General features: G+C 37.7%; 1 protein-coding gene across 2 annotated transcripts in view; it reads left to right on the top strand.

The window, feature by feature from the left end:
• Positions 1-19,379, top strand: part of C14H8orf34 (chromosome 14 C8orf34 homolog) — a 370,688-nt gene that overhangs the window by 336,139 nt on the left and 15,170 nt on the right. The window contains exons 11-12 of one of the 2 annotated variants that reach the window (XM_070382833.1): positions 198-245; positions 11,285-11,378. In XM_070382833.1, the coding sequence (XP_070238934.1) occupies positions 198-245; positions 11,285-11,378 (142 nt within the window). The remainder of the gene's footprint in view (positions 1-197; positions 246-11,284; positions 11,379-19,379) is intronic. The other variant, XM_070382834.1, reaches the window with a different exon arrangement.

Below are 19,379 nucleotides of genomic sequence, written 5' to 3'. Positions count from 1 at the left end.
AGTCTGGTGGGCTACAATCCATGAGGTTGCAGAACAGTCAGACATGACTTAGCAACTAAACAACAACAACCAAAAGAAGTGGTGGGGGAATAGTATAGATCTAGTGTTGCTCCCAGATTCTACTACTTTTCATGACTCTTCTTTTATTCTTTCTCCTTCTCCTGACTTTTTCAAACTCTCTTCCTCTCTGCCTCTAGGGAGAAGCGGTCAGTGGAGGACAGTCATTGAAAAACTACATGGAAGAAGTGAGTTTTCAGGTGGTCTTGTACATGGTCTGAATTAAGTCTATCATATGGAGTGAGGCACCCACTTGGGCTTTCTCCATCTGCCTATAGGGTTTCCAGTCTATACCCATTCACTGGTCATCCCTACAAAAAAAAAAAAGTATATAGTAGGTTATCAAAATGGTGTTATGTTCCTCTCTGGTGAGGAGATCCTATATTTAATTCATCTTGAAAATGAATGTAAAATGGTATAAACCTAAGGCTATTGTGTATTTTCATTAGCAAGCATTTGTTGATATCCTAATAAATGAGAAACACATGTTTTATATTGGCTGTGCACAACAAAATAAGACGCGATCATTGCTCTTACAGAGAGAATAAGCTGTACCAAACTGGCATTCATTCATGTGATAAATGTTCATCAAGGATGTTATCCCTACAAGTCATTAAGCAAAGTGCTATCTTGACAATAAAAATGTCTGGCAGATTTTTGTTGCAAAGGCATTGAGACTCCTGGTTTTATTTTGGAGATAGCCAAGGATTCTCTGTGTCTCGGGATGTGTTTTTGCTCTGTCTGCAAACTGCATTTGAGAACTCTCAGATAAGCCAGTGGACAGACTCCATAAAACTTGGTCTGAAGCCAAACCATAATGGTCACTAAATTAGCCTTCTGAATCTTTTGCAGGTGAAGGAGTCTGGGAAACAGTTTGGCAATGAAGTCATAGAAGTAGCAAATATTTGGTTTGAATATTGCTTCTCAGTGAGACAGAAACTGTTTCTCTAAATATTTTATTCTTACATGCATGAATCCATTCAAAGACCATTTTGAGTGGCCTGCTCATTGTAGTAGGTACTTCATATGTTTATTTAGAACAGTGTACCCATACTTAAAGTCATTCTTGCTTCCAGATATCACTCAAAGAGGACAGTTCGAGTACATGGCACCCCCTTTAAGTTTTTAACATCTCTGGTTTGCATGCTTGTGTGGAGGTGGTTGAAATTTTACCAAAGGCACATGGAGAAAGGGTAGCAAAAGGAAAGCAAGGGAATAACTAGGTAGATGTTCTGAACTCAGGTTAGAAATCAAAATATATGGGGGAAAAAAATTTGAAGGGTTGGTGCATCGACTTTAAATTTCAATTTAATGTACTTGATGTTGAAATCTAGATAAATACGTTAAAGCAATTAATGTTTCCCAAGAAGATAGAGATACTATTTTCAGTATGTACACTTAGAACCTCCCTTTAGGATTCCATGGTTGCTCAAGCCCTTGGTCAGCATTCCCCACCAGGGACTAAGGGTAGTAGGTCACCTCCACAAAAAGGGTGCCTAATACCTTTTAAATGTGTCCTGTATGGATCTAGTACTGTAGAGAAAGGAGACCACTGAGATGCCAGTACAGGAAAAGGGCTGCATATGTGATAGAACTTTTAAAAAGAGACAGTTTAATTTTATGGTTCTTATCCAAGGAAAAGATCCTTATTTTCTCATTATACATGTGCAATCTAAATGTGCATGTTATATGCAATTGTGTAAATACTTTATGGGACAAGGGCTTCCCAAGCGGCTTGAAGGTGAAAAAGTGAAGTCTCTCAGTCGTGTCCGACTCTTTGCGACTCCATGGACTATAGCCTATCAGGCTCCTCCGTCCATGGGATTTTCCAGGCAAGAGTGCTGGAATGGATTGCCATTTCCTTCTCCAGGGGATCTTCCTGACCCAGGAATCGAACCCAGGTCTCCTGCATTGCAGGCAGACGCTTTACCGTCTGAGCCACCAGGGAGGCCCCATGGCTCAGTGATTTAAAAAAAAAAAAAAAATCTACCTGCCAATGCAGGAAACACAGGCAACTCAGGTTCGATCCCTGGGTCGGGAAGATCCCCTGGAGACGGGAATGGCAACCCACTCCAGTATTCTTGCCTAGAGAATTCCATGAACAGAGGAGCCTGGCAGGGTATAGTCCATGGGGTCACAGAGTCGGACACAACTAAGCAACCAACACACATCGGAAGCACTAGCAGGGCATTGCTCCTCAGTGAGTTCCTCTGACCAGTGACACTGGATCCCCTGGGGGCTTGCAAGAAATGCCAAATCTCAGCACTCACACCAGATCCAAAGAATCAAAATTTACGTTTCTACCAGGAATTCTGTGTGATTCATAAATACCCTACAGTTTGACAAGCTGACGTGTTCTTTCCGATGCTATTCCTAGTAACTGCATACATCATAGAAAATCCCCAATTTTGTATAACATAGGTTAAGGAGAAATTCTTATTAATAAATTTATTTATTTATTTACTGTTTATTCATTTACTTTCAAGAATAGTATTTTTTGGTTGGTTAGGGTATATAATCTCTCTAGCTTCTGAGATTCATTGCTCACTTTCAGTTTGAATTTAGGACTGTGTGTGAGCTACCCAAGGTAAGCCTTACCTTTCTAGGGGGTCAGTATCACATAGTACTTTTGATCTAATATTGGTTGATATTTAGATTTTCGCTCTTTTTAAAACCAGTAAACAATCATCCTTTACATAAAAACTAAGTATGACCTTAATGAATGAACTATTTATTGATAGTTTCTTTTTTTGCAGATGTTAATCATTCCATTTGGTCTGTAGAAAATATATATTTAAATTCTTCTTCCTTGCCAGTGCAAAAATGTTGAGAATGTGAGGCATAAAATGATAGTTTTTGTTTCTTCTCACTTACACTCTTATTTTGCTTTTGCCCTCCTTCTTGTTAGTAGAATCAGCAAACAGTGAGGAGCAGTATTTATAAATGTTAGAAGCATTGAAGTTAAAAGTGATCTAGCAAGCATTTGCTTTTATTTAGTACACACTAAAACTCAAATAAACCATAGAGTTTACATTTTTATTATATTTAACATTTCTTGCTAAAGTCTGAACAGCTCTTTGCGCATCAAAGTCCCCCTTTTTTTTTGTATTTTGTAAATTTAGTCTTATAATTAGATAGAATCATAACCACATGATGTTAGGCAATTCTGTTCAGACCTAAGTCAAAATTAAGGAGACAATATGGTCTCCTCTAAAGGGAAAGCTAAAATGAAATGTCTATATTTTCTATATTTTTAATGTATTATTTATTTTTTCAGATAGGATTTGTATTCTTGGAAAAATGAAAAGAAGATATTTTATAATAGTTTACTTCTCTTGATCCTCAAAATGGTTCTAACAGTTTAAAAAGAAATTATGTGTTCTTTACATGTAAGGTACTTAATAACTCAGGGTAGGAATAAAATTTTCACATTGCAAAAGTCTTAGCTGTTACAATTATAATGTTAACATTCACTCAAAAAAATATATGTATATATAATTGAAAACAACTTAAAACCAAATACTTGCAAAGCTTGCCATACCTTTTGTAGAGAAGCTAAACCGTTTAAAATATCGCATTTCCAAGAGGAGTAATTGGAAAGTGGCATACAATATGGGTTTCCCTGGTGGCTCAACAGTAAAGAATCCGCCTGCCAATGCAGGAGACACGGATTCAGTCCCTGGGTCAGAAAGATCCCCTGGAGAAAGAAATGGCAACCTACTCCAGTACTGTTGCCTGGAGAACTCCACGGACAAAGGAGCCTGGTGGGCTACAGGTCCATGGTGTTACAAAGAGTTGGACATTACTTAGTGACTAAACAACACCAGCAAGCATAGTATACTGCTTAAAAATCTCCTAATTATTAGAGAAATGTATTCATTTGCATATGTATTCATCAGATGAATATTGTCAGTTTAAATGATTGAGTATCTGTAACGAGCTCAAGACTGAAGTTAATGATTTTTTAAACTTGTTCAAGAGCAGCTTCCCTGATGGCTCTATGGGAATCCATCCACTTCCAATGCAGGAGCCACAGGAGACTTGGGTTCAATCCCTGGGTTAGAAAGATCCCCCAAAGGAGGAAATAGCAACCCACTTCACTATTCTTGCCTGGAAAATCCCATGGACAGAGATATTTAGTGGCCTACAGTCCACGGGGTCTCAAAGAGTTGAACAGGACTGAAGTGACTGAGCATGCACGCACAACAGAGCAGTTTCAAGTGGTTCCTCATAACTTCAGGAAGTTAGCTGAAGGCCGGAGACAGCACACAGAGGAGGGGAAACTAACTCAAGGTGTCGAGACTCAGCGTCACAGTCTCCGAGGGTGTCAGACAGGAAAAGAAGCACCGTGAGCAGACAGGTCTTTTCATATCTCTTGAGGTTGATTTTGTCAGCTGTACCATCTAAACTGGAAAGAGGGTTGATTCTATGCAGCCAAATAATTTAGAGTTGCTTTTCATGCCGATTTTGGCATCTTTTCTTCCTGTGGTATATTCTGTGATCATTACTGAAGTTCCAACTATACTTTTGAAGGAGTGTGCATGACATTATTCTCCTATAATAATAAGAGGTCTTTGCTTTTTATCATGCACAAGGATTTACTTTTTAAAAATGGAAATAACTAGAACGCAGCATCATAATTTTATTTCTCATTTCTAGAAAAATAGAAAACAAAGCTTTTCTTCAGGGAAACCCTGTTTTGTCATTGATATTTAGTAAGAATCAATACATGTTAAGGATAGTAATTTTTAAAAAGTTATGACAATGATGGCTTTCATAGAGATATAAAATGAATATGTCAAAATTTATTTAACTCACTAATGAATGAGGAAACCAATAAGATGTTACAGCCAGTTCTAAGGAGAATTCAAATCCTCACATGTGTAGTCTAATAAAGAATGTTCAAATGAAATTATAAATAGATGTAAAAAATACTAATCAAGTGCATTCAGGTAGATGCAATTTGCTTTTATACAGACAAGAATTATTTGCACTACTATACATTTCTATAAATTGCACAGTTATAACATAGCTCAAAGTCAATGAAAGAGTGCCTTCATAAAATCAGACAAATGAAAGGGCTTGCCAGAAAAATGACTTGTTTTTCATTGACTCTACCCAATCATCTTTTGTTACTTTCAAAGTTTTTACAATGTCATCCTATAATTTCCTTGAATAGAAAAACCACAAAAAGGAGTGAGTTAAGAAATAAGATGGAGGTGTCACGAAAATCATCAGTAATCAATAAGAAACATAGAAAAAAGTATTTTTTGAGCCAAACTGAGGACTGGCCCAGAAGCCTACATCCCAGATGACTCTGAGAAACTGTTCAGGAGATGCAGGATTTTCAGCACAGTTTTGTATCTTGTCAGAACAAAGAACATCAAACAAGTCAGGGCTACATTTCTTCAAGGTTTCAAAAAAAAGAAGAGTCCAGCAAGTACACAGCAAGTCAGTGTGGCCTTGGCACCTGGGAAGGGAGTCTTATCACTGAAGGAGGCCCAGCATTGGTGTCCCAGAAAGAGAGGCATTTAATCTTTATTTTTAACATGGACATTCTTCATTCTTTGGTCAATGTGTCCTTTTCTCTAATAATTAAAGCAGACGTGCAATGTATGTTTGATAGGCCACAAACAGGCTATTTTAGTTAGGATCAGATTCAAGTTAACTCATGCATAAGCCAGAAGACTTCCCTATAACTCAATATGTGAACATTTCTTTTATCAGACCAGATCAGATCAGTTGCTCAGTCGTGTCCGACTCTTTGCAACCCCATGAATCGCAGCACGCCAGGCCTCCCTGTCCATCACCAACTCCCGGAGTTCACTGAGACTCACGTCCATCGAGTCAGGGATGCCATCCAGCCATCTCATCCTTTGTTGTCCCCTTCTCCTCCTGCCCCAAATCCCTCCCAGCATCAGAGTCTTTTCCAATGAGTCAACTCTTCGCATGAGGTGGCCAAAGTACTGGAGTTTCAGCTTTAGCATCATTCCTTCCAAAGAAATCCCAGGGCTGATCTCCTTCAGAATGGACTGGTTGGATCTCCTTGCAGTCCAAGGCACTCTCAAGAGTCTTCTCAAACACCACACTTCAAAAGTATCAATTCTTTGGCGCTCAGCCTTCTTCACAGTCCAACTCCTCACGTCCATACATGACCACAGGAAAAACCATAGCCTTGACTAGACGAATCTTTGTTGGCAAAGTAATGTCTCTGTTTTTGAACATGCTATCTAGGTTGGTCATAACTTTCCTTCCAAGGAGTAAGTGTCTTTTAATTTCATGGCTGCAGTCACCATCTGCAGTGATTTTGGAGCCCAGAAAAATAAAGTCTGACACTGTTTCCACTGTTTCCCCATCCATTTCCCATGAAGTGATGGGACTAGATGCCATGATCTTCGTTTTCTGAATGTTGAGCTTTAAGCCAACTTTTTCACTGTCCTCTTTCACTTTCATCAAGAGGCTTTTTAGTTCCTCTTCACTTTCTGCCATAAGGGTGGTGTCATCTGCATATCTGAGGTTATTGATATTTCTCCCGGCAATCTTGATTCCAGTTTGTGTTTCTTCCCGTCCAGCGTTTCTCATGATGTACTCTGCATATAAGTTAAATAAACAGGGTGACAATATACAGCCTTGACGAACTCCTTTTCTTATTTGGAACCAGTCTGTTGTTCCATGTCCAGTTCTAACTGTTGCTTCCTCACCTGCATACAAATTTCTCAAGAGGTAGATCAGGTGGTCTGGTATTCCCATCTCTTTCAGAATTTTCCACAGTTTATTGTGATCCACACAGTCAAAGGCTTTGGCATAGTCAATAAAGCAGAAATAGATGCTTTTCTGAAACTCTCTTGCTTTTTCCATGATCCAGCGGATGTTGGCAATTTGATCTCTGGTTCCTCTGCCTTTTGTAAAACCAGCTTGAACATCAGGAAGTTCACGGTTCACATATTGCTGAAGCCTGGCTTGGAGAATTTTGAGCATTACTTTACTAGCATGTGAGATGAGTGCAATTGTGCGGTAGTTTGAGCATTCTTTGGCATTGCCTTTCTTTGGGATTGAAATGAAAACTGACCTTTTCCAGTCCTGTGGCCACTGCTGAGTTTTCCAAATTTGCTGGCGTATTGAGTGCAGCACTTTCACAGCATTATCTTTCAGGATTTGGAATAGCTCAACTGGAATTCCGTCACCTCCACTAGCTTTGTTCGTAGTGATGCTTTCTAAGGCCCACTTGACTTCACATTCCAGGATGTCTGGCTCTAGGTCAGTGATCACACCATCGTGATTATCTGGGTCATGAAGATCTTTTTTGAACAGTTCTTCAGAGGGCAATACCAATATGTAGTGTAATGTAGCAAATTTGTTGGGTAAATTTTTTTTAGCAGGTTGTGTTTATTTTGTAATGTTTTTCATAATCTACCATATTGTTGTAACTTTGTTATTGCTCCTTTTTTTCTTTTCCCAGATCTTGTTCATTCAAACTTATATTTTCTCAAATGTATCACTTTCCTGTTCTTAATTATTTTTAATTTTAATTGAAATATAGTTGATTTACAATGTTGTGTTTATTTTAGTTAAAAAAAAAATTGGCTGCACCCTGGGGCATGCAGTATCCTAGTTTCCTGATCAGTTATGGAACCTTCATCCTCTGCATTCGGAGAAGGCGATGGCAGCCCACTCCAGTACTCTTGCCTGGAAAATCCCATGGACGGGGAAGCCTGGTAGGCTGCAGTCCATGGGGTCACTAGGAGTCGGACACGACTGAGCAACTTCACTTTCACTTTTCACTTTCATGCATTGGAGAAGGAAATGGCAACCCACTCCAGTGTTCTTTCCTGGAGAATCCCAGGGATAGGGGAGCCTGGTGGGCTGCTGTCTATGGGGTCACACAGAGTCGGACATGACTGAAGCGACTTAGCAGCAGCAGCAGCAGCAGCATCCTCTGCATTGGAAGGCAGAGTCTTAACCACTGGACCACTGGGGAAGTCTCCCTGTTCTTATGTTTTAATTGTCCTCAGATGATATGCAAAAGAAATAAGCTACAGAAGTATAATTCGCAAAATAATTACAGTGTTCAGCCTGATGATACTAGCCATTTCATTAACAAATACAAAATTATTTCCAAACTGTATTAAGTATATAAATTATACAGGGAGAATTTTATTTTAACAGAAGTATAGATTTAATTCTCTATCAGTTTTGCAGTCTATTAAATGTATGTAAGTGGGATATAGTATTATTTTGCTTTATTTGCAACATGCTTCAGGAATACTTACTTTTTAGAGTCTTGAAGTAAAGATCTTTAGAGAAATAAAATAAAAGTGATAATCCCTTTTGAAAGGTTGATGCTGATGTTTTCTGTATTATTGTCATTCTTAACCAAAAAGAAAGAAATATTTAGTTGCCTCAGAGTTAAATTATCCAATGTGAGCGTTTGAGCAGAGGACCATTTTTTTTCCTCTCTAAAAACCAGAATAACCTATGGCCACACATGACATCAATCACTGATGGATTGCATTTAGAGAATCCAAAAATAAACCAGCCATGTGGAATAACAATACTGCTAAAGTTTATAAAGCACTTACTCTGTTAGCAGATAAAATGATATGTTGATACAGGGCTAGAGACTGTTTTCCATATGATACATGTCACTATTTCCCACCACTTCTGGTCCCTGGACATTTACATACTTATGGTGAAAGTGTTTTAGAAACAGGATGAATGGCATTTCTTCTAAAAGCAATCCAAAGAACTTGCTCTTGGGAATATGAAATAGTTTGTACTATGCTCAGAAAGAGTTAAGTATTCCTGTAGAAAATTTTTTGAATAAGTTGGCAAAAAAGGAACATGTCAACTCTTGTTTTTAAAAATGTTCACAATTTTAGCTCCTTGACCCCATCAAAAAGAATTATAAGTAGTCTGATGGGCTGAACTTTGGCCATACATAGTTTTGCCTGTTGGCATTGATGAAGCAAACAGGTGCATTATATTACTAACTGTATTCAAGGGAAAACCAAAGTAAAACATTTAAATGATCTATTAACAGAAATATTTATACTATCTCTACGATTCTGATTCCAACAGCTCAACATTTTAAAGTTCTTCCCAAACTACAAATTTTACCAAGCTGATGTTTCATTTGTACTTTAAATAATTTGTAATAAACTAAGAATAGCTTATCTGTTCAACAGTAAAACCATTAAGACCAGAAACCAATCAGTAGTATTACTGAATATTCTGAACTATTGTGGGAAAAAGTAACACTATTGACTTACTGGTCATATCTTTTCTTATGAAAACATATTTTAGGATTTGGACCAAAAAGCTAAATAGCCAAAATGCTTTTTCAATTAAAAACATTTTTTTCATGATCACTTTAAACTTTTTTCTGTTTTAAACAAAGAGCTTTTGCCATTTGATTTTACCTTATAAGACCAAAAAGATCATTTTTCATATTCTTTAAACCCGGAGACGCCGTGTGAAAAACTTCAGGGATGTGATATCCCTTTCTGTTATGTGAAGATTTTTGAAAATTTACTTCTGTAGTTCTCTCTACTGTTATGAAATTCTAAAGTTAAGATTTTTCAGATTTGTACTGCTTCTGTACTTTACTCCTGCGGGACCAAATCCAGTATTGGAAAAAAAAATTAAATCCTAAAAATAAATTAGGGCTTTCCTGGTGGCTCAGTGGTAAAGAATCTGCCTGCCAATGCAGGAGACTTGGGTTTGATCCCTGGCTCAGGAAGATCCCCTGGAGAAAGAATTGGCACCCATTCCAGTATTCCTGCCTGGGAAATCCCATGGACAGAGGAGCCTGGCAGGCTACAGTCCATGGGGTCACAAAAGAGTCAGACACAACTGAAGCGACTTAGCAGGCATGCATGCACATCGATCATTAGAGCACTTATCGAAACTCATACAACGTCACGATGGAGATGACAACTGAGCCCTGGGAGGACTGTTAATGTTTGAGACAGATAGAGTGCATCCTAAGCAGGAAGTATAACATAGGAAAACATCTTAGTAAATTAGAGAGAATGAGAAAGTTGGGGAACTACCAGTTAATGATAGCTGGAGTGGAAGTGTCAGTCAAGGTGGAATGGAGATGGAAGTGGTGGTAAATCAGAGGCTAGACCAGCATGAAGCATGAAGGGCCTTGAGTTGTGATTTTATGCTGGGGATAATGAGAAGACCACTCGAGGGTTATAAATGAGGTAATGAATGCATCATGTGCCATTATTAAAATCTCACCATGGCAAGGAAATGGTGGAGAGAATTAGGGAAGGTATGAATCTTAATCCTAGAAAACTTGTAGACGACTATAACTACAGTCAGGGTGCGAGATGATGAGGGACTGCCTTAGGTCAGTGATGCAGGTGTGGAGCGGCAAGGAAGTCCTTCAGAACTATATTAATGAAAATAGGGAGTAATAAGAGGAAGAAGGCAGTGAAGTCGTACTAAAGGGTAAAGTTGAGACTGTCCTCTGAATCCTACTAATCCTTAATCACATTTAAAGGAATTGGAACCTTGATGGCAAACAGACACATTTTATGCAGTTTTATATTGAATATTTCATTATTATATTCCCCACAATGAGTGCCAGGAATTCATAAAAACAATAACTCAGGAAGAAACATAGTCTAGTGTTGTATGTTAGTTGCTCAGTCGTGTCCAACTCTTTGCAACCCCATGGATTATAGCCTGCCAGGTTCCTCTGTTCATGGAATTCTCCAGGCAAGAATATTGGAGTGGGTTGTCATTCCCTTCTCCAGGGATCTTCCTGACCCAGGGATTGAACACAGGTCTCCTGAATCGCAGGCAGATTCGTTACCATCCGAGTCACCAAGGAAGTCCTGCTGCTGCTGCTGCTAAGTCACTTCAGTCGTGTCCGACTCTGTGCGACCCCATAGATGGCAGCCCACCAGGCTCCCCCATTCCTGAGATTCTCCAGGCAAGAGTACTGGAGTGGGTTGCCATTGCCTTCTCTGAAGGAAGTCCTAGATATTTCTTATTAAGACATTAAATCTTATTAAAAGGAGAAAGTTAAAAATAATGAGTTCAGAGTTTGTGGCATGTCCATGAAATGGAAAGGAATTTAAGCTTAGAATTCTTTTCTGTTGTGAGAAAATTCTCGTTATGTTTTTTTGACATGTAGTTCATAGGAACTGAAGTGTTCACCCATATTCACAGTATCGTTCTAGAATTTAATCCAAATAAGTTTCTTCTTTGGCAGGATGACTCTTTAAAGCAACTGCAGGTGGTTCATCAACCGTGGATCCTGCCAAGTGACACAGAAAGCGAAGGAGTAGAGACAGAACAAGAGAAACGTGAGTAGACACTGATGTTTATTGACAAATTGCTTTTAGCGAAAGGACATTCATGATGATGGTACATTCTTTTCCTAACATCAAACAATATCTGCAAAAAATTCAAACTTGTTTGTGGAGCACATGTAAAGTGAAGCTATACTTTCTGCCTATAAATCTTGATTCAGTGATGTTTTAATTGTGGTGCAGAGACCTATAAGTTTAACTTTCTGAAAAGAGGTGTAGTATCTTAAAACAGGCATTATTCTTTCTGAAGACCAATATAAAATGTCTATTTGAAATGTTACTCTTATATTAATACTATATATTTATATCCATATAACTTGTGGTTATTAAAATGTTTTGAAGTATATTAGGAACTGCTCAATATTATAGTTGAAATTATCAGTATTTGTTAAATGAATAAATTGATATATGTAAAACTGTTCTAAGCTCATAAAAAGATTAATGTTGTAATAGTACTTAAGACTATTAATATTAATTAAGTATTAATATACTTAAGTATATCTAGCCCCTGATTTAAGTCATTGGATTTTAACCATAATACAGAATAAAGGACTATAAATTGGGGGTAATTCAGTGCATGCTCTCTAGGAGTTATTGAAATTCTCAGACAGATGGGTTCAACATTGTAGATGAGAGGTTAGTGTCTGGATCGTTGAGGAAAAACGTTGATTTTTAAAACAATGAGATATCAGAATTTTACGTTTTCTTTTTTCTTTTGTAGCCTCTAGAGAGAAATAAAAATTGTAAATAATAACCTAGGCCTCATGATAATTGGTGTGAAGTGATCAAATAACTGTTCCCTTGAGCTATAGTCATCGGAGATACCTGATATGTTACAAGGTAACATGATTCTGTACCAGAGAGATTCAGGGAATCACTCTTCCAGGTGAAAAGGCATTTGTAAATATCCTGATCCTGCTTGTATAACTGTAGGCTTATGTGGCTAGAAACAACATAGCCAGGAGGGGGACCTATATGGTGAGAGCTCAGGTGAGAGGAGGAGACAACTGCAGTGGCATTCAGCTGGCACATCCGAAATGCAGTGAGTAAGACACTGTCGTTGTGCAGACTCTAGTGGAGGGAAGCACCTTCTTTAGAAAACAACTGATGAAGACTCAGAAAGTAGACTATACAATTATGTAAAGTTTAAAAATAAAATAAAATTAATTAAAAAAAAATAAAATAAAATGTGAGCATGGCTCCAAAAAAAAAAAAAAAAAGAAAGTAGAGTGTAGTTTAAGCAAGTATGAAAGTAAAGAGTAATTTATCTTTTAATCTATTTTTAATAGGAGAGTCATTTAGAAGGTCTTTAACACAAGGGATCCTAAGTAAAATAGTCTAGGAAAAGGGCAGCATAGGATAAAAACAGAATCCCTCAAATCTAAAAGAACAAGTGGCCCACAACTTTTACGAAAACAAAGGCAAGCACTTTTATACCCCTTACTCCCCACACATTTAAAGATATGGAAACTCTCATTCTAGAGTTTGGATTTAATAGTTTTCATCAAATTTTTTTAGGTCTTTGTAAATTTTGCATTAAACAAACCCTTCAAGGGAACGTGTGTGTGTGTTCATGTGTGTGGTGTATAAAGGCAGTGTATGTAATTGGGATAGTTTAACTCTCTTAGATTCAACACATATGTACCCAACATGAGCATGACCAGGTAAACAACACCCTTATAAGATGCATAGTGTATTAATTCTATGTGTGTGCTATAATTTTTAATGAACTAAAACTAAAATCAAGAAAATATTGATCAAAAGTGTATTTAATCCAAGTCTAAATTCAGACTTAATTCCTGTCCCTCAAGTCCGTATGTCTCCAATCAGTATTAAGTCTAGAAAATAGGTTAATAATGCAAAGGAAATTAAAAATTCCCAAAACTTTCTTCAACTCTTGTCATCTAATCATATTGTCTTTCTGCATATACTTTCACAAGATTTTCATGATAAGTTGTAATCATCTTATCTTCTATTAGAATGCAACTTCATAGAGGAAATGACTCTGTTCTTGTCTTCTTATTTCGTTACATATTAAGACCTCAATAAATACCTGAAAATTTAATGAATTAATAAATAGATTAATTTGGTACTGACTTGTTTATCAATAAATAAATAATAATTGCAACTGAATAATTGTCATAAAAATATCTATAGTTTTATTAAAATTTTAATGTTGGGTTTAGAGTTTAGCTATGGATTTTGCCATATGGTCTATCAATTACTCTGAAGAAGGTCATTCTTCAACTCTCCTAACCATAGACCTAGAACCAAAAATATTTGATTTCAGCCATGTTGTACTTGGAGGTGACCCTTGACAATGGTAAATTGTTTGAAATAAAATCAGGATTTGAAAATAATTAAGTGGTAATAGGAGCCATCTGGAAATGGAATGCTAGTTGGCAATGTAGCCAAACTCATAGCACAGAGATGCAAGTACTTTTCCAGAGCAGGATCCAACATTTAAGTACTGGGTCAAGTGTAAGATGGAGCCACTGAGGTTATGATGAAAGTGAAAGTGAAAGTGTTAGTCGTTCGGTCGTGTCTGACTCTGAGACTGCAGACTGCCTGGCTCCTCTGTCAGTGGAATTCTCCAGGCAAGAATCCTGGAGTGGGTAGCCATTCCCTTCTCCAGGGGATCTTCCTGACCCAGGGATCGAACACGGGTCTCCTGTATTGCAGGCAGATTCTTTACTGTTTCAGTTTGTATTCAATGTATGAGGTTTGTGGAACAGCTGGCAAGATATATACAAATCATTTACCTCTTTATTTTCTCAGTGAAAGAAAATAAATGACATAAATCTATGTCATCCCAGTGTCTGATTTAGCGTCTAGAGGCTCATATATTAGAAATGTATGAATAGGAAAAGGACAAGAGTCATCATTCTAGTGGTAACACCTGTTTCTTGACTCAACTTCCTATAAATTATTTGTAGATAATTTTATGGAATTTTCAGATTTCTCCTGAGACAAAATTATCTTGGCGGAAAGTTTCAAAATAATGTCAGAATATTCATAGTGGTGCATATTTCTTATTGTCTCATTTAAAACTAAGACTTATCACAAGTAAGTTTTATAAAAGAGCACCATTTAGGAAAATATGTCTTGAATAATTCAATGGGAAGCTTTAAAAACTTTTATTATAAACAAGAGAAGCAGACTCCTTAAGTAGACTTTTTCTTTCTACTCTGATTTTGGTATAAAAGTCTACATCAGAAATTTTAAAAACTCATGTCAGGACTATGCTTGTTTTTAATTGCTCAGATTATGATCTGAAGTCACTAAGTAACTGAAATGATAGGCACTTGCACCTACCAGGTTACTTGTTTGCTGTTCATGTTACTGGACTCCACTTCAGACCTAGTCAATCAGAATCTCTGTGCATGGAACTCTGAATTCTGCATTTCTAATAAGCTCTTCAGTTGATCTTTGCTTATTCTAAAGACTGAGAACTACTGGAATGAATGAATCAGAGGGTTGTGTTTTCAGAATTTTCTCCATGGTGTTGTTAATCTCTGGACCTTATTTCTCTAGGCTGCATTTCTATCTGTAAGTTAAGTTTAGACATCAAATGTGAGGATGGAGAAGAAGAAAGGCTTAAATTTAAGGGAATAAGTGTGGAGTAAGATTGAGGGTCAGGTCCCCTAGTCAGTAGGTTCAACATCTACAAAGGCACACGTCATTAAACAGCCTCAGTCAAGCCAGCCAGCACCCTCTGACTACATTTTGGATTTTTAAAAATGAATTGTTGTCGTTTAGTCAGCAAGTAGTGTCCAACTCTTTGCAACCCCATGGATGTAGCCTGCCAGGCTCCTTTGTCCTTGGGATTTCCCAGACAAGAATGCTGAAGTGGGTTGCATTTCTTCTCCAGGGGATCTTCCTGACATGAACAACCAAATCGAAAATGAGCAAACAAATGAAACGCCAAACCAAAGAAACAAATCAGCAGAGATGCCCAAAATAAAGAAATAAGAGCCAGATGAAGTGGGAACTAATATGGTAGTGACCCACTGAGACCTCAGGTTTGGATGTAGGTCTGAGGCCCTGTGGTCTGAGGTCTCACTGTACATAAAAACAGCAGATTTGACCCTGGGTCTGCTTAAGGCCGGGAGGCTGGCAGGATGATGCTGTACAAAGTCTGTTACCTGGAAAAGCAGCCTCAGGTGTGAAAAGGGAAACAAAAAGCTGGACTTTCCAGCTGTCAAAAACAGCAAGGTAGTTTACTATCTGTTCTAGGGTTTGGATGAAAAATATAAATATATTCATCAGAGATCAGATTCTCAGATTTGTATCTTGACTGTTAGGTTCCAACTTAAACTACCTATATTTTTAGGAACCCCAAATTATAATAAACATTGGGCATTCTCATTAAGTATATTTTGAATTAACAGAAGTTAGTGTTAAAAGGTTGCAGTTGGCAATCTCATTGAAAACATATCAAAACTAATTTTGATAGTAATATTATATAATTTAGTGTGCTTTGTTTCAATATTCTTTCCTTCTGTGTATGTTTTTGTGTTAATGCTATTTAAAAATTTAAACATGCATATTTATTTCTTACAAAAGCATGACCCAAAATCTACATTATATTTTTATTCTGAATTCTTTAGTTTAGAACAATTTAGAATTCCAGAAACATTGCCAAAATAATACAGAAAATTTATATATTACCTTTACAGTTAACCTTAGGTCAACATGTCATAATACGTTGGTAAATTTACAAAACTAATAAACCAATGCTACTATTAACTGGGGTCGCACAGAGTCGGACATGACTGAAGCGACTTAGCAGCAGCAGCAGCAGACTTTATTTACTCATCATGTTTCCCTAATCCCTGCTGGTCTTTCCAGTTTCTCAGTCTTTCCTTATTTTCCATGACCTTGAACCTTTTGAGGAATACAGGTCAAGAATTTTGTAGAATGCCGCTTAATTAGGATTTGTCTAATAGTTTTCTCATGATTAGACTGTGGTTATGTATTTTGGGAGAAAAGACCAAGAAGGTGAAACACCCTCATCATTTAATATTAGAGAGTATGTGCAACTGACATGATGATACCCTACATCACCAGGCCATGGTACTGTTTGCTGGCTTCTCCCTTGTAAAGTTACTTTTAATCCAACTTTTTATACAATTCTTTGGAAGCAAGTCACTAATTCTTGCTCCAATTGTATGTATTTGGTATACTTGCTGGTGTCCTATAAAGTCTCTGAGTAACTGTTCATTTTTCTTGTGTGCATGTGTGTGTGTGTTCCTCAGACTGGATTTCAGTTGACCTATTCTTTTATAATTTGTATCTCTTTGTTGCCAATCTCCACTGTATAAGAGTTTATTCTCATATTTGAATTATTTGACATGATTTCCTTTAGCGCCTTGAATATATTTCTAGTAGTTGATTAAAAGTCCTTGTCTGGAAATTCCATCATATTAGCTTCCTCAGGGAGTTTCTGTTGACTGTGTTTTTTTCCCACTTATGGGCCATGCTTTCACATTTATTGCCATATGTGATATCGTGACTTCTTGTTTGCTGACTTTCCTAAACTCATTTTGTAAAGCCTATATAGTTTGTTGTATACAGCCACTGAAGTCTTTGCTCAGTAACTTAGATGTCAGCTAATGACCGGACTTCCCAGGTGACACAGTGGTAAAGAATCTCCCTGCCAATGCAGGAGATGCAAGAGATGCAGACTCAATCCTTGAAAGATTCCCCTGAAGGGGAAATGGCAGCCCACTCCAGTATTCTTGCCTGAAGAATCTCATGGACAGGAGCACCTGCAGGCTGCAGTCCATGGAGTCACAAAGATCTGGACACGACTGAGCACGGTGCTCATATGATTTGCACAATGATTGGACAAAGCATTGATGTATGCCATGAACATTCCAGAAGTTTACAGCATGGCTTAAATAGAGCCTCTAAGTCAACCAGAGGTGAGATCCTTATCAGATCTTTCCTGAATAGATGCATAGCACTGAACATCTGTGTGGCCTTCTAGAGCTACACAGCTATGTTGAGTTTTTGAAAACTTCCTGTGGACATGTCATTTACTGTATTTTCTTTTTAATTTTTTGGTAAGTCTCTTGTTTGCCTCAGGCAGCTGCCATATAAAACTATTACCCCTGATTGTTTTTGACAAATGCTATACAGACAGAGTATCTCACTGAGTGATGTTAAAAAAAAAAATAAAATACCAGTGAGGCATTTCCATATATGTCAAATAGTGACAAATCTCTAGATATTTGGGAAGTCTACATCTGTTTTGCCCCCTTCTAGTAGACCATAGGCTGCTTGTTTCATAGTTACCATTGTTGTGAGGATTCTGATTTGCAAGGCTCCTACAGAACCAGAGAGAAGGATATTAATATCAGATAAGTTAAAACCCTGCATAGTTATTATTCCTATTGAGATTCAACTGATTTTCTTTAATGAATGTTCTATGGATTATTGTAAGGCTTTCACTAATTTCCAGAGTTTTTAAAAAGTTGATTTTAGTGATTTTTCCCTGTGTTACATTCTCATTGTATATTTAGACAAGCAGATTTTTTGAGCTGTCTATACTCTCATTTGGGGCTTCCCTGGTGGCTCAGACTGTAAAGAATCTACCTGCAATCTGGGAGACCTGGATTTGATCCCTGGGTTGGGAAGATCCCCTGGAGCAAAGCATGGCAACCCACTCCAGTATTCTTTCCTGGAGAATCCTATGGACAGAGGAGCCTGGCAGGAAATAGTCCATGGGGTCAAAAAGAGTCAGACATGACTGAACAACTAAGCACAGCACAGCACAGCACATACTCTTATTCTATAAGTATTTCTCCTCTCCTATTTTTCTTGATTTTACAGCCTGGTTTTCTCTTTGTTTGCCCCCAGAGTATGGTATCTTCGTAATGGGGTATAGAATCAGACAGTATCTGCTTCTTTAAATCCAATCTCATGAAAAACTATTAAAAACAAATTTTTGGTAAAATAAGTTTTGAGAAATTATCAGTTCAGTTCAGTCGCTCAGTCATGTCCAATTTTTTGTGACCCCATGGGATGCAGCCCGCCAGGCTTCCCTGTCCATCACCAACTCCTGGAGCTTGCTCAAACTCATGTCCATAGAGTCAGTGATGGCATCCAACCATCTCATCCTCTCTCGTCCCCTTCTCCTGCCTTCAATCTTTCCCAGCATCAGGGTCTTTTCAAATGAGTCAGCTCTTCACATCAGGTGGCCAAAGTACTGGAGCTTCGGCTTCAGCATCAGTCCTTCCAATGAATATTCAGGACTGATCTCCTTTAGGATGGACTTGTTGGATCTCCTTGCAGTCCAAGGGACTCTCAAGAGTTTTCTTCAATACCACAGTTCAAAACCATCAATTTTTCAGTGCTCAGCTTTGTTTATGGTCCAACTCTCACATGACTGCTGGAAAAACCATAGCCTTGATTATACGGACCTTTGTCAGCAAAGTAATGTCTCTGCTTTTTATTGAGAAATTCTAGATATCATTATATTTGAGAGGCTCTCAATTGTAAGACATCCCTTTTCAAGAGGAGCAAGGCAGCTCTACAGTTCTAAATAAACAGATCAAGTATAACCAGCATCCTGGCTTAAAATAGGGGGAAATATTGTTCATTGTTGACTTGAAATACTATAGAGTCTCTTCTAAAATATTTACATAGTAAAGTCACCAGGTAGCCCCTGCTTGATTGTATTTATCCCAGTTTTTCTTTTTTTTTATATTTACTGAAGTCCTTTTTACAGAATGCCCATTAACTCCTATTTTCTAGAAAGCCTATAAATTGCAAAATGCCTATTAACTGCTCGAAGAACATGTATTCTGGGATTTTACGAAGTGCAAACCTAGTCTAATCCCTTCCACTTCAACTCTCTCAACTTAGTGGAGAAGAAATTGATGCTCTAAGAGACTGTCATCTTGCCACATCATCCCGTTAAAACAGAAGCAGGAGCAGAACCAAGAGCTCCTCTTTGGGTCCAGTGATATTTACCTCCTTTTCCTCATC

Source organism: Bos mutus, chromosome 14 (genome assembly GCF_027580195.1).
Source record: "Bos mutus isolate GX-2022 chromosome 14, NWIPB_WYAK_1.1, whole genome shotgun sequence".
Classification (NCBI taxonomy): Eukaryota; Metazoa; Chordata; class Mammalia; order Artiodactyla; family Bovidae; genus Bos; species Bos mutus.
The sequence above is the reverse complement of the archived record's forward strand: the minus strand, read 5'-3'. Positions and strand labels throughout refer to the sequence as shown.